At 41.6% G+C, this 15,593-nt stretch overlaps 1 protein-coding gene across 1 annotated transcript; it reads left to right on the plus strand.

The window, feature by feature from the left end:
* Window positions 1-10,244: 10,244 nt before the first annotated feature.
* Window positions 10,245-11,149, plus strand: LOC127332417 (17.9 kDa class I heat shock protein-like). Its single transcript, XM_051358718.2, has one exon. It carries the CDS (start codon window positions 10,418-10,420, stop codon window positions 10,874-10,876), a length of 459 nt encoding a protein of 152 aa, XP_051214678.1. The 5' UTR covers window positions 10,245-10,417; the 3' UTR covers window positions 10,877-11,149.
* The last annotated feature ends 4,444 nt before the right edge of the window (window positions 11,150-15,593 follow it).

Genomic DNA, 15,593 nt, shown 5'->3' on the forward strand with positions numbered 1-15,593 from the left:
TCGGAAAAAAATAAAGACGCTCCAAGAACAACACATAGCGTATGAAGCAATAAATATATAGCTCATAGAAAGATGACATGTTGCTTTGTTGATGAAGAGCGGATGCCTTGGGCATCCCCAAACTTTGACGCGTCTACCTATTAGATATTTCTTGGGGTGACATGGGAATCCTCAATCTTGAGTTTTTGTCCATTGTTCATCTCATTACATCATTCTCCTCTCCCTACGTTTGAAAACTTTCTTCATACAAAACTTCACATAATTCTTTATTAGCAGCATTAGTACAATCAAAATAAACAAATCCACTTGGATTCAGTTCTAATATATATAAAACATATATTAAAGCATTAGCTACTGTAGCAACTCTTCAAAAGCTCTTTGATCAAAAGAACTCAAAAAGAAAGAGATTAAGAGGCAAATGCAAATAGTGGCACAAATCTATCAAAACAGAACAACAGGTAAAGATTGATTTTTTAGAAACTCTTCCGTTACTCATATCGAAAAGTGGTAAACTAACGAAAGTTATATAATAACCTGGGGAATATACACAAAAATTAGCAGCTCAAAATTCCATTCTGGTTATTTATACAAATTTTTATAGTGACAACACAAAATCTGTTTTCAGGACAGCAACTTCCCCAAATCTTACTTTCTCTCTATTAGAGGCTATTCTTCACACAAAATATAAGGAGAGGTTGTTACACATAGGTAATAACTTCCAAGGCTCAACAAAAGAAAAATTACAGAAATTAAACATGGGTTATCTCCCAAGAGTGCTTTTTTTTAATGCCTTTTAGCTAGGCGCAGAAAAAGAGCTAGCATCAAGTATTATCAAGTGAAGAAGCATCAGCATCATAATTTGTTCTAATAATATAATCATTCGGTGACTTCTTTATTTTCCGAGGAAAGTGTTCCATACCTTTCTTCAGTGGGAATTGATATTTAACGATCCCATCTCTCATATCAACAGAAGCACGTACCAACCGTTCTAAGAAACGGTCTTCCCGATATAATTGGACAAGAAGCATTGCATTTAATATCCAAAATAACAAAATCAACGGGGACGAGATTATTTTTAACCATAATAAGAACGTTATTAACTCTCCCCAAAGGTTTCTTTGCAGCAATATAACCAAGATGAACATCCAAATAACATTGTTTTAATAGTGGCAAATCAAGCATATCATAGATTTTTCTAGGCATAATAGAAATACTTGAACCAAGATCACATAAAACATTGCAATCAAAGCCATGTACCTTCATCTTAATGATGGGCTCCCAGCCATCTTCTAACTTTTTAGGAATAGAAGCTTCACGTTTTAATTTATCTTCTCTAATTTGCATAAGAGCATTTGTAATGTGCTTCGTGAAAGCCATATTTATAGCAATAGCATTAGAACTTCTAGCAAGATTTTGTAAGAACTTAATTACTTTAGAGATATTGCAATCATAAAAATCAAAGTTATTTTTATCAAAGGTGAAAGGACTATTGTCTCCCATACTCCGAAAAATTTCAGCACACTTATCAGCAGCAGTTTCAGTTGTTCTAGGCAATTTTGTAAAAGGGCCGGGGACTTTTCCTACACCAATTATTTTACCATTAATAGTAGGAGAGTTTCTAGTATTTGAAACTTCATTACTACTGGTGGTGGTGATGGTACAAATTTTAGTCAAATTATTATTTCTAGCAATTTCATCTTCCCTTTCCCACCTAGCATTCAATTCCGCCAACATCCTAACATTTTCATCAATTGTAACTTGAATGACATTCAAAGTTTTACTTTGTTTAACATCATGAGGCAACACTTTTAATTTAATAAATTCAACATCATGAGCAAGGCTATCAACTTTAGAAGCAAGATCATCAATTTTTCCAAGCTTTTCCTCAACAATTTTATTGAAATCAGTTTGTTTACTAATAAAATCCTTAAGAATGACTTCAAGATCAGAGCATGAACTTCTATTATTGTTGTAGGAATTACCATAAGAATTGCCATAAGCATTACCATTATTAGAAGGATGTGGCCTATAATTGTTGGTACCAAAATTATTCCTATAAGCATTGTTGTTGAAATTGTTGTTTTTAATGAAGTTCAGATCAACATGCTCTTCTTGAGCAACCAAAGAAGCTAACGAAAGATTATTAGGATCAACATGTGCTTTACCATTAACAAGCATAGACATAATCGTATCAATCTTATCACTCAAAGAGGAGGATTCTTCGACAAAATTTACCTTCTTACCTTGTGGAGATCTCTCGGTGTGCAAAAAAACAATGGATATAAAGGTACCTCCAGCAGTTGAATCCAGGAGATTTCTTGAAGAAATTTTTTGTCATGCATAAAAAGTTTGGATGATCATCCAAGTAGTCAGTCCATGAGTGGGATAATTCTTTACCAAAGATTTCATTCTTTCCCAATCTTGAGAAACATGTTCATTATCAAATTGTCTAAATTTCATTATGTCGCTTCTCAAAGATATAATCTTAGAAGGAGGATAATATTTTCTAATAAAACCATCTTTTCATTTAACCCAAGAATCAATACTATTTCTAGGCAAAGATAGCAACCAATCTTTAGCTCTCCCTCTCAAAGAGAAAGGAAACAATTTATTTTTTATAATGTCACCATCTACATCCTTATAGTTTTGCATCTCACAAAGTTCAAAAAAAATACTAAGGTGAGAAGCGACATCTTCAGTACTAACACCAGAAAATTGCTCTTTCATAACAAGATTTAATAAAGCGGGTTTAATTTCATAGAAAGCTGCTTCAGGAGCAAGTGGAGCAGTAGGTGTACAAATAAAATCATTGTTGTTGGTGCTAGTAAAGTCACACAACTTACTATTTTCAGCAGAACCCATTTTAGCAAAATTAAAACTAAGCAACATAAATAACAACTAATAGAAACTAGTTTTTTGTGTTTTTGATAATAAGAAGCAAACAAGAAAAAATAAAATAAACTAAGCGAAACTATAACAAAGTAAAGAGATTGGAGATGAGAGACTCCCCTTGCAGAAATCCTCTTTCTCCCTGGCAACGGCGTCAGGAAAAGAGCTTGATGAGCGGAGATTGCACACCGTTGGGGAACCCCAAGAGGAAGGTATGATGAGCACAGTAGCAAATTTTACCTCAGTAAGAAACTAAGGTTTAATCGACCAGTAGGAGAAAGGAAGGTATGATGAGCGGAGATTGCACACCGTTGGGGAACCCCAAGAGGAAGGTATGATGAGCACAGTAGCAAATTTTCCCTTAGTAAGAAACCAAGGTTTAATCTAACAGTAGGAGAAAGACGTGACTTCTGAAGGTGTTGCTAGCTGAATATTGGCAGGGCGCATTACCAGCGTCAGCAACAATGTGGAACCTACACACAACACAACCAAAATACTTTGCCCCAACTTACAGTGAGGTTGTCAATCTCACCGGTTTTGCTGAACACAAATGATTAAATGTATCGAGTGGAAGGTAATGTTTGCAGTAATTAAACAGCTTACAGTAAGTAAAGAGAGCAGGATTGCAGTGGTTTAATTTATCAGTGTAAAGGAAAGGATCAGGGTCCACAGTTCACTAGAGGTGTCTCTCCATAAAGATAAATAACATGATGGGTGAACAAATTACAACTGGGTAATTTACAGAATACCGACCATACATGACAAGATAATTACTATGAGATTCGTTGGGGCATTACAACATAATGCATAGACCGTAATCCAACTGCGTCTATGACTAATAATTATCGTCCGAACCCCTTCCAGTATTAAGTTGCATGTAACAGATTATCACACTAAACAATGTCTGTAAAGTAAACAATAGAATTACCCTCGGATATAACATTGGTTTTTTCTCCCTAGTAGCAACAACACATCTACAATCTTAGAAGTTATTGTCACTCTCCAGAAAACTAGAGGCATGAACCTACTATCGAGCATAAATACCCCCTCTTACAGTCACAAGCATCTACTTGGCCAGAGTATCTACTAGCAACGGAGAGCATGCAAGATCACAAATAACATATGACAAGAATATATAATCTATCTCAACATAGTATTCAATATTCATCGGATCCCAGCAAACACAACATATAACATTACATAAGGATGATCTTGATCATGTAGGGCAGCTCACAAGATCTAAACATGAGGCACAAATTGGAGAGGACAACCATCTAGCTACTGCTATGGACCCATAGTCCAGGTATGAACTACTCACGCATCACTTCGGAGGCGGGCATGGCGATGTAGATGCCTCCGGCGATGATTTTCCCCTCCGGCAGGGTGCCGGGAAGAGCTTCAGAACCCTCGCGAGGGTCTGAAATGGCGGTCGCGACGGAACTTTTCGTGGATGGAGGATCTGGTGTTCAGGGTTTTCTCGAGATCGTGATTAAATAGGCGGAGGGGCGATCTCGGTGGCGGCCAAGGGGCCCACACCACCCCTAGGCACGGGTCAGGGCTAGGCCACGCCTAGGGCTGGCGTGGTCGCCCTGCTGCCTCTCTTCGATCCCCCTCTAGACTATGTCTTCGTTACGGGAATATATTGACTTCGGCTTTTGTTTCGTCTAATTCCGAGAATATTTCCTGTACAACTTTTCTGAAATACAAAACAACATAAAACAGGGAACTAGCACTGTTTCATCTTGTTAATAGGTTAGTGCCGGAAAATGTATAAAAGTGCAACGAAGTATGAGCATAACATATATAAATTGGTGTAAAACAAGCATGGAGCATCAAAAATTATAGATACGTTTACGACGTATCACAAACATTTGTGAAGCCGGTTATTCAACCACGAGGTAAGAAACAAACCCAATTTCACAATGCACAAGCGTCGGCTAGGAAAGATGTAGAGAGAGCATTTGAGATTTCGCAAGCTCAATTTGCCATTGTGAGGGGGCCGGCTAGATTTTGGAACCAAGAGAGCCTTTGGTATATCATTAACGCTTGTGTCATCATGCATAACATGATTATAGAGGATGATCGTGGGAAAAATATGGATCATACCCACTACGAGTTGATGGGGGTTCCCGTGCAAGTGAGGAGGTCCGCATATAGGATTGCCCGGTTCATTGCCTCGTACCATGCCATTCGCTCCAACGACACACATGATGAGCTCCAAAAAGATCTCATGGAAGAATTGTGGAATTGGCATGGACAACAATAGTTGCATACTTGTTGTATTTTTTTGAAAACTATATGTTTTATTTTTTCAAAACTATGTTGTATTGTTGTATGTAATCCGTAAACTTATTGTATTTTTTGTGAACAATTTGATGTACTTGTTGTATTTGTTGTATTTGTATGGTACATTTATTTGTAAATTTATGAAGCTTGTTTGATCTTCTTTGATGCATATTTGTGTGTGATTGTTATTTCCGCCGCGCTGCATAATGGAGCGTCCGATGGAGGAACTTTTTTAGCGCCCGGGCACACGCTGTATTCTGAGCGTCCGGCGGGGGAAAACTCAGCGCAACGCGCGATAAACGTTTACAGCGCGGTCGCAGCGACATATAGCGCGCCGAAATGTAGTGCACCCGTTGGAGATACTCTTACATTTTCAGGAAGCCCTTGAGGCTGCTACGGTCATGGAGTGCCAGCTGGCACCCTTTCCGGTCAAGTACCTCAGGATCCCCTTGGCTTTTCAGCCTTTGTTAGATGGCATCCCGGGCCGCCCACTGCTGTTGAAGGCCTCCATAATGACAAAGGCTGGTCGGTTGGCGCTAGTCAGGTCAGTGCTCATGGCGATTCCTCTACACCGGATCGTTGTGCTCGGCCTTAATAAGAAGACACTCAAGCAAGTGGAAAGATTGTTAGAGGATTTCTGTGGGCTGGTAAGGCGAATGCAAATGGTGTACCCTGCCATGTCAACTGGGCAACAATTTGTCAGCCTACGGACTCGCTGGATTTGGAGGACGCGAACTGACACGCTGCGACCTTGGCGCGGCCTCGACATGCAGTTCTCCCAGACTGAACTGCAGGTGTTCGACGCCTCCACAAAGATGGTGGTTGGCAACGGCAAGACCACCTTGTTCTGGGTGGACGGATGGCTAGATGGGAAAGCCATCAGGGAGATAGCACTGGAGCTTTTCGCACTAATCGCCAAGAGGGCCAGAAATCCTGCACGGTGAGATAGGCGCTACTAGAGCGCCATTGGATTGCCGACATCCAGGACACATTGAGTTCGCTAGCCCTTTGGAAAATACGCTTAGTTGTGGATTCGGGTATGAGGTGTGTAGCTCCTGGAATCGGCAGAATCACTCCTTTGGAGATGGGCGGTGGATGCGCAGTACTCTTCCAGCTCTTGCTACGAGTTCCTCTTCCAAGGAGCCATCATATCCAGATCTTGGAGGCTTGACTGGCGCATGTGGGCACCCCTGTGAGTCAAGTTCTTCATATGGCTCGCGTACCTGGACCGCTGCTGGACATGTGACCGACTAGTTTTTTTTTTCGAAATGGGGAGTGAAACCCCGGCTTCTGCATCGTGATGATGCACACGGCCTTTTATTAATAAAGTGATAGTACAAAATAAAAAATCTTAGGCGTCGCCTAGAATTGATACAAGAATCAACCAGCGAAAGACAACTAGCAAAAGCGGACTACTCATCATTGTAACCGTCTATTGTGCCGCCAGCCAGCCTGGCACAAGATATCCTGAGCGACCATCTGGAGCCGTGTGCATCCAGTAGCCATAGCATCCCGCTGTCCCTCCGGTGACAGAAGAGCCCACAACTGGACCCAGTGTGACACCATATGGATAACCTGCAAAAAGTGAAAAGAAGGTTTCTTGTTAAAAATAATATCATTCCTTGTCCTCCAGATAGACCAGCATAAGGCAGAAACCCCAATACGGATGAAAGCCTTTGATTGTCTATCAACTCCTTTTAGCCAGTTACCAAACATATTGGTAATACTGGTTGGAGATGGGAGAGCAAAAGTAAAATCAATCGTGCGCCAGAGAAGTTTAGCTAAAGGACAAGTGATAAACAAATGCTCAATAGTCTCCTGTTCACCACAAAAAACACATTTTGTACAACCATTCCATCTTCTCTTGACTAAATTGTCTTTAGTGAGTAAAACTTTGTTACTTAAGAACCACATAAATATTTTTATCTTTAAAGGAACTTTAACTTTCCAAAGATATTTTCTCAAAAAGGGGGTGTGATCATTCATAAAATCCTCATACATAGATTTCACTGTAAACACGCCATTTGTTGTCAATTTCCAAACAAAGTGATCCTTCTCATCAGATAAATTAATCCTCATAAGTCTTCTGCATAACTGTAACCATAAAGCCCATTTGTTTCCCACCAACAATCTTCTGAAACCGATATTCAGAGGTGTTTAGGCTAACACATGAGCTACTGTTACATGCACAATACTATATAAGGATGGATATTGTTGTGCTAAAGGTTTATTTCCTAACCATGTATCTTCCCAAAAACGGACATTCGTACCATTACCTATTTGAAAAAAACCTCTACTAAAAAAATCGTCTTTCCAAAGACCGACTAGTGAGACGGGGGGATTGTTAAAATATATAGCCTAGCCCTTTCCAACAGTTCGGACTTTTGGAAAACTTGGCTAGTGCATCAATCTAATATGGTATCAGAGCCAGGAGGTCTCAAGTTCAAACCCCGGCTTACGCACTATTTAATCTAAAAATAGTTGCAGCCTCCCGTTTATCCCACGTCTAGTGTCTTTCCGTTTGTCCAGCCTAGACGTGAGGGGGAGTGTTAAAATATATAGCCTAGCCCTTTCCAACAGTTCGGACTTTTGGAAAACTTGGCTAGTGCATCAATCTAATAGGGCTCTCACATCCCCCACGCTGCCCACTGTGTGATCAGTCGGAGGGGACAATGTGGCACCTTCCTACCGGATGCCCCTCCTCGAGGTAGACCTGGTATGAGGTGTTTTCCTAGATCCGATCTACGACTGTGCCACCGGTCGCTGAGAACGACTTTGTGGAATGGTGGATGAAGGCTTACAAGTCTACCCCTCGAGCACTGTGTAAGGGTACTTCGTCGCTCATTATGCTAACGGTGTGGTGGATCTGGAAGCATCGCAATGTTGTGGTCTTTGACAACACGACCCCTAGCACTAGTACTCTACTCGACACGATTTGATCCGAAGCTCAATCTAGGGCCACTACCGGTGTGATTGGCTTGCAAGCCTTGTCGCCGGTGCTTCGTGGGTCTAGACATCTAGTGGATTGAGTTGTTTGGTGCGAGCATTGGCTCATCCCAAGCTTGTACATTACTGTAGAATCTCTATTTTCTATTAATGCATCGAAACGTAAAACTTTTTATGTTTTCATGAAAAATGTTACATTTTTAAATGGGTCTAACTAGTTCTCAGCTAGTCAACTGGCGTCACTTGTGTTGATCTTGGATGATTTGGCTCAGCTTCCCAATGGTCCATTGTTACGGCTGCTAGTTCTATTTTGGTCAATGATTCTTGGGCTTTGACGTGAGTTGGGCTAGGTTCACCCGCATGTTGCCACATTTTATTCTTTGTTTTGTTTGGCCTTTCTGGTTACTTGTTGCATGAACGACTTAGGGGAACACAACGCCTGTCTAATGCTTTGAATTTTTTGCAGCTGTAAATCATTTTTTAGCATGGAAAAACCTTATTTGTAAGTCTACTTGTAATTAGAAGAAGATTAGTTGTAACTGGAAAAACTAAGTTGCAACTTCACTTGCAAGTAGAAATAACTCAGCTTTGACCCCACTTTAAGCAAAAAATACTTAGTTGCAACCACGTTTGCAACTGAAAAATTCCGGTTGCAACCTCACTTGGAACTGAAAAATGTTCATTACACCCACACTTGCAACTAGAAAATCAACCCCAGTTGCAATTGAAAAAACCTTAGTGCAATCTCTTTGCAAGTGGAAAATCTTAGTTGCTAGAAAATCACAATTGCACCCACATTTGTAACTAGAAAATTACAGTTGCAACCCCACGTACAACTGAAAAATATTAGTTGCAGCTCTACTTACAACTAGAAAATCACAATTACACCCACACTTGTAACTAGGTTGCAGCCCCACTTAAAACTGGAAAATCTTAGTTGCAACTCTACTTGGAACTAGAAAATCTTAATTGCACCCTCACTTTTAACGGAGAAATTTGAGTTGCAACACAACTTGCAGCTAAACAAACTCAATTGCAACCCCACTATTTACTGTTGTATTTTTTTTTTTGCTTCGCCGGCTCAAACCTGCTAACAACCTGCAAAACACCAACAAGATTCGCACCAATCTCCGCGTATGATCAGCAAATCTCTTTTGAAATTGACCGTTTAGCACGCAGAAAAGATGGTTAAATGCATCACAGGTCCATTCAGCCGATGAGGTCCATAGTATTGAATGAAATCACAGTGAGCAAACTATTCGAAAGGCATTTTTTTCCCTACAGAAAGAGGTTAATGCAGTTGAATCTGACCAAGTTTATGCCAGAACACTCGACACATACATCTCGGTGCAATGAAAGCCAGCATATGTTTAGTTTTACGTTATATCCGTACATTACAATGCCATCTTGCAGAACAGATGAGCAATCAAAGCCTCGTTAGCTCATACTTTTGAAACCTAGGCACGACTGTAGCTTCCTGCAATCTTCATGAGAGCTGGAGAACCAGTTGATGAGCGTATCGTCAGGCCAGGCTATGGGAAAGAGTTCGCTTGCTCCATCAATGGACCATGTGCAGTTTTTGTTTACTAACAAACTTGTTCAGGTTTAGATTGTGATTTTCATTGATGACTGATCAGCAGAGGGAAATGGCTCAGACACGGTAGCATTTGGGCTGAAAACATACCGCGCACACTATTCATGAGCACGAAAAGGAATCCTATTAATCACTGTAAATTCAGTTTTACTAAGCCACCATCGGCCAATACACCCATGAACCTGTCAAGATGTCTTCCTGAGCTTGGCAAGAATGCAATGGAAGAGCATTGGCGACTTGGCGTTCTCCGCTGTCACTATTTGATGCGTATTCTCCAGTGCCGTTTATGTTCTGGCGCAGAAGAGGCCGATGGTATCTGCAAACCGCACAAAAGATGCTCCAGAAGCTGCTAGATCTACTAGAATGTCGACAGTACAATTTAGCACGCTCTCGTCAGTGTTACGCCTTCTCCGGAAGCTGCCAGAATTCTACCGACTGAAGAAAACTTTCAGGTTTATCTCGACACGGACCATATATATCCAGCGTTCTCGAGTCTTTTCGTGAAGACGATAGAATTCTCCAGAACCCAGGCTCCATCGTTCCCATCCGCTATAAATTCCCCACCTCCCTGATCGACAGAGATCACCAAAGCAAGACTGAACAAAGCAACATACCCATCAATCGATCGCCCTTCCGCTTCCAGCAAGAAACACCAACCAAATCCTCGACCAGCGGCGCTAATCACCACCGACTCGACCGATAATGTCGCTGATTCCCCGCGGCACCGGGTTCGATCCCTTCTCCCTCGGCTTCTCGGACCCCTTCGACGGCTTCCCCTTCGGCAGCCTCGTCCCGCGCGCCTCCTCGTCCTCTGAGACGGCGGCCTTCGCGGGCGCGCGCATCGACTGGAAGGAGACCCCCGAGGCGCATGTGTTCAAGGCGGACGTGCCGGGGCTGAAGAAGGAGGAGGTCAAGGTGGAGGTGCAGGACGGCAACGTTCTCCAGATCAGCGGCGAGCGCAGCAAGGAGCAGGAGGAGAAGACGGACACCTGGCACCGGGTCGAGCGCAGCAGCGGCAAGTTCATGCGCAGGTTCAGGCTCCCCGATAACGCCAAGGTGGAGCAGGTCAAGGCCGCCATGGAGAACGGCGTGCTCACCGTCACGGTGCCCAAGGAGGAGGCCAAGAAGCCCGACGTCAAGTCCATCCAAATCTCCGGCTAGACGTTCGTGTGCGCGCGCCCCGCATCATGGAGATGGCATCAGTAGAGAGTAGGACAGAGTCTTCTTAGCAAAGTCGTCTGCTTAATAAATTTCGAGTCTGCAGTGTGAGTGTCTGTTATCGACGGTATGTCCTCATTGTCCAGTGTATGATGGTCTATCGTTCTGGGGTAGTGGCTCTTCTTGCTGTTGTGCCGGTGTTCTGTACTCGTAGCAGAAGCCCCATGCTCTGTTATCAACGTGCTTAGTGAAACTCATGCTGTTTTTATAGAACAACTCTATCTTATTCTTTATTTTTTTACATCCAGTTATCTGCGTTCCATACTTTCCACGAACGATGAAAAAATCAGAACATATGTTAACATCCTAAACCATCTTTCTTTAAAAGTAGATAAAATAAGCTTTGCTTGTATTCACAAAATTTGAGAAACAAAACATATCAACATCCTCAACCACTTTCCTTCAAAAGAAAAATCAAAGGGTGAGCTTCACATATTCATTGAAATTTGAGAAACGCCCCTCAAAAACCAGCCAAAGACCATGTGTCGACTACACTACTGTAACCCAAGTTAGCTGGTAACGATTTTTCCAAATATGTTTTTAATTTTTCTTTTTTGAAGTTTTGGAAAAAAGAAATGGCTCATTTGGTGTTCCCAACATGAAATGTACTCATGGGAATCAAGATCGTTTCACTTTGAGACAGGTTAGGCCTAAATGCATTAGAAAAAATAATAAGCCTATCAAGATTGTTTCACCTTGAGATAGGTTAGGCCTAAATACGCTAGGAAAATAATCAGCCTATCTCCTAATTCACCGTGTTCTTTGAAGCCTTTCAGCCTATTCAGAAAAGTGTGACTCGCTATGAAAGGTGCAACTTGAAATCGAAGACGATGAACCAATCTTGATACGCATGGGCTTGTCTCATCGATATGAGTCGCCCATGGGCTTTCTAACGGGTCAGCGATGATCAAATTGTCCTTCTATCACAACCATTAGATTGTTACAAATTTTAAGTTCGGGAACTCTAGCTGTTATTTGTATATATAACATGAGGGCTACGGCAGCTTTTGTTACGAAACAACCACAACATGTGCATAGAGCATGAGATCATCAATGCAACATTAAAATCTCGCGGACTATAAGGTCAAACTATATAGGATTAACCCGGAAAACCAGAACTGATCCAGGGTGCATATGCACTCGGTGTGTAAAAAATATATTTCAAAAACATAAAAATTTAGGAATTTTTTTTAGCATGTAGAGGGATATATTTTATGTGTGCACGTAAAGTTTCGCATAAAACCGATAATTTTTGTACCTTGTGTAAAAAAACATAAATAATACCTCGAGAAATAGACTATTTTAGCACAATTTTTTTTCTTTTTTTGCACAGGGCATAAAACATGTCGATTTTTGCTGAAACAACTTTGTGAGCATGTCACATGTCAAGGTATACATGAAACATTTTTATTTATATTTTTTAAAATTTGTAAATATGTTTAATATGCATTTCAAATAAAGGGTGCATAAGCACCCGGGTGCAGAAACACCTTGTCGGGATTAACCTTCCTATTCTTTGAAACTATTGCATACATTCCACTCAAATCTTTTGAGTTCTATGGTGCTTTGACAGAACTTACTTGTTGATCTTGCAACTACTTCAAGATCCAAGTGCTAGCATGTGTTGTTACATTTTTGAAGAAGTGCACCTAGTTAGAAATCTTCATGGTGATTCTTGTGAAAGAGCCAAGACTTCGTGAAGGCGGAGATCGCCTACTAGGTGTGAAGATTTACTTAGTGATTAAGCATGGATTGTGGCCATGGCTCAATAAAGAAAAAGTGGGTCTAAGTGATCATGAACTTTCAGTTCCAGCCTTTTCCAACGCGAAAACGTGAAATAGCGCCAATTATCTAAATTTTGAGGATAAATCTTGTGTTTGCAACACTTTATCTCTACCTATTTGGTTTCTAAAATTACATCCATTTTCTGTTTGGGCAAACAAGTAGCAGAACTTTATGAACATCACCATTTTTAATTAAACCTGTTCAATCTCCTATTCATCCCACTTGAGTTGATCCCGATCTTTCAGCAAGTCTAAGAAGACACCCAAAGACTTCTCATCCGAACGTTAGCCTTCCATATTGAACCAAGAACACCTACAAACATAAGGCAAGCTCGCGACCTATTAGCATGTACTAATCTAATGCCACGCACAAACTGGCACATAGTGTCACCAATATGGTTATTTCAGCAATGGCAAACCAATAATAATGTGTGCACAATATTTTTAATAATACTACCCGCAATTGTGATACACCTCTAAGGATGATAATTTTACCCGTGTGTATCGTACCCAAATAAACATGATATGAACATACATTTATATCTATCAATACTACTCATACCCTACTCATGAAGTCACAGATAAGACACGAGTATAGCCTTGCACCCGTGGGTATATCCATATCCTACTCATTTATATTGGTATATGGACATATGCAACTAAACAACCAGGTTATTGAGTTTGTGAACCTATGTTAAGTTGTCATCAATTTATCAGATTGTCTTGTGCTCATCTATCTTGCTGAATTATGAGTATGTGATTGTGATTTCTAAATTTTCATAATTGGCATATACACAACTACGTGTTATTGAGTTGAGATACTTAATTTTGTTTGTCAAATGTGCTATCGATGAATGTAAAATTATGAATAAATTGTGTACATTTTTATCTACCCTATGCTGGAATTTTTGGGCATTTGGCCTTCGGTCCATGGCCCTTTATCAAATTCTGAAACTCACATGACCCATTCCAAAAATCAGTGGCAGCACTAGTGGGGGCTAAAGTTTAGTCCCACATTGCTAGTTGGGAGAGAGTTGGAGTGGTATATAAGGTGGGTTGTTCTAGTCCTAGTAAGTGAGTGAGAAGAGAGAGAGCCCTCGCTCACTCCTCCTCCTCCGCCGCCCGCCTCGCCACGCCACGCGCCGCGCCGCGGGTTGCGGGAATCTCGCCGAGCCGAGCTTATCTTTTTTGCTTTTTGGGAAATTAATTGTGCAATCAATTTTGGGTCATCCTTCCGGCTTTTCTGGATCGTTCATTGCGCCGCCGCCTTCGTCTTCCTCATCCCGTCCGTCGGCGTGCACCGACTGCCAGGACAGTAGGCCTCCGGAACCCTGCCTCTCGTGAACCTATACAGGCGAGGGGCAATCAAGTTTTTGGGGAGCGCTCCGACGCGGCTACTGGCATCACGATGTCGTCATCGGACGACAAGTTCCTTCACACTGACAACTTCTTCCCGGACCTTAGCGACTTCTTCGGCAACCTAAACATGGGCGACAACAACGCTGCTGCGAAGTATGTGATCTTGTCGTTTCTCTTTCAGTTTCTGTTAGAGTTTCTTCTACTAGTTTTTATGGTAGATGCGATCGGTTTGTCTTGTTTAGATGTGATCTGCTCATCTACCTTACTAGTCTGCACGATTAGTTTATTTTTTATTTTCGTAGTCATGATTTATCAATTACTTGTACGGATTATTTAATATGGATATTTTCTTATATTTTCAACAATCCAAAAACCTGATTATAGGCAAATCAATTCAAGCAGCGTTGCTGCCGCTACTCGACCTCCCCTCTTTGATGGTATGCATTACAAGAGGTGGCGCACAAAGGCAGTTCTATGGTTTACAAACCTATGTTGTTTTAGCGCCACAGATGCTAGACCTGAGGGGCCTCGCTCTGCAGAGGAGCAGGAAAAGTTTGAGAAGGTCGACGCCATATTTAAGGAGGCCTTGTTCAGCATTCTTGGGGACAAAATTGTTGACCCGTACATGGCTTTCGACCATGGTAAAGATGTGTGGGATGCGCTCGAGGCAAAATTTGGGGTCTCGGACGCTGGCACTAAATTGTATGTCATGGAGCAATACTATGACTACAGGATGACTGATGAGCGCTCCGTGGTTGAGCAGACTCATGAGATTCAGTCCCTTGCCAAAGAATTCGAGCAGTTTAAGTGTACCTTACCGGACAAATTTTTGGCCGGTGGCATTATTGCCAAGCTTCCTCCCTCGTGGAGGAACTTTGCTACTTCTCTGAAACATAAGAGACAAGAGTTTTCCGTTTCGGATCTCATTGGCTCGCTTCATGTGGAAGAGAAGGCGAGAACAAAGGACACACGCGCTCGTAGTTTTGAGGGAGGTTCTAGTGCCCATGTGGTACATAAGAAGAACTTCCAATCTCACAAGTCTAAGAATAAGAACAATGGAAAAGGCAAGTTTGACGTGAAGAACAAACCCTCCAACTCAACCAACTTCAAGAGGAAGACTCCTTATAAGAAGAAAGAGAACTGCCATGTTTATGGCGCTACTGGACATTGGGCTCCTGATTGCCCAGAACGCCATGATCGGTGTGAGAACAGCGGCAAGTCCGCAAATGTTGTTATTGGTGTTGATACTGAGATGAAGGACGTTGGGTACGGTATTTCTCCTACTGTCCTTTCAGTATGTAATTCTCCTGATTGGTGGATAGAGACCGGAGCCAATACACATGTATGTTCTGATGTCTCTATGTTTTCTTCTTATCAGGTCGCAAGGACTTCCTCTGTGTTGATGGGAAATGGCTCACGTGCTTCTGTTCGTGGTGTTGGTACGGTGGATCTGAAGTTTACTTCGGGAAAGACCATCCAGCTGAAGAATGTGCAGCACGTTTCCTCCATTAATAAGA

The sequence above is a fragment of the Lolium perenne genome, chromosome 4 (genome assembly GCF_019359855.2).
Source record: "Lolium perenne isolate Kyuss_39 chromosome 4, Kyuss_2.0, whole genome shotgun sequence".
Taxonomy (NCBI): domain Eukaryota; kingdom Viridiplantae; phylum Streptophyta; class Magnoliopsida; order Poales; family Poaceae; genus Lolium; species Lolium perenne.

Excerpts from the sequence above, each read along its gene's own strand:
- LOC127332417 (XM_051358718.2), top strand. The coding sequence starts at position 10,418 with ATGTCGCTGATTCCCCGCGGCACCGGGTTCGATCCCTTCTCCCTCGGC.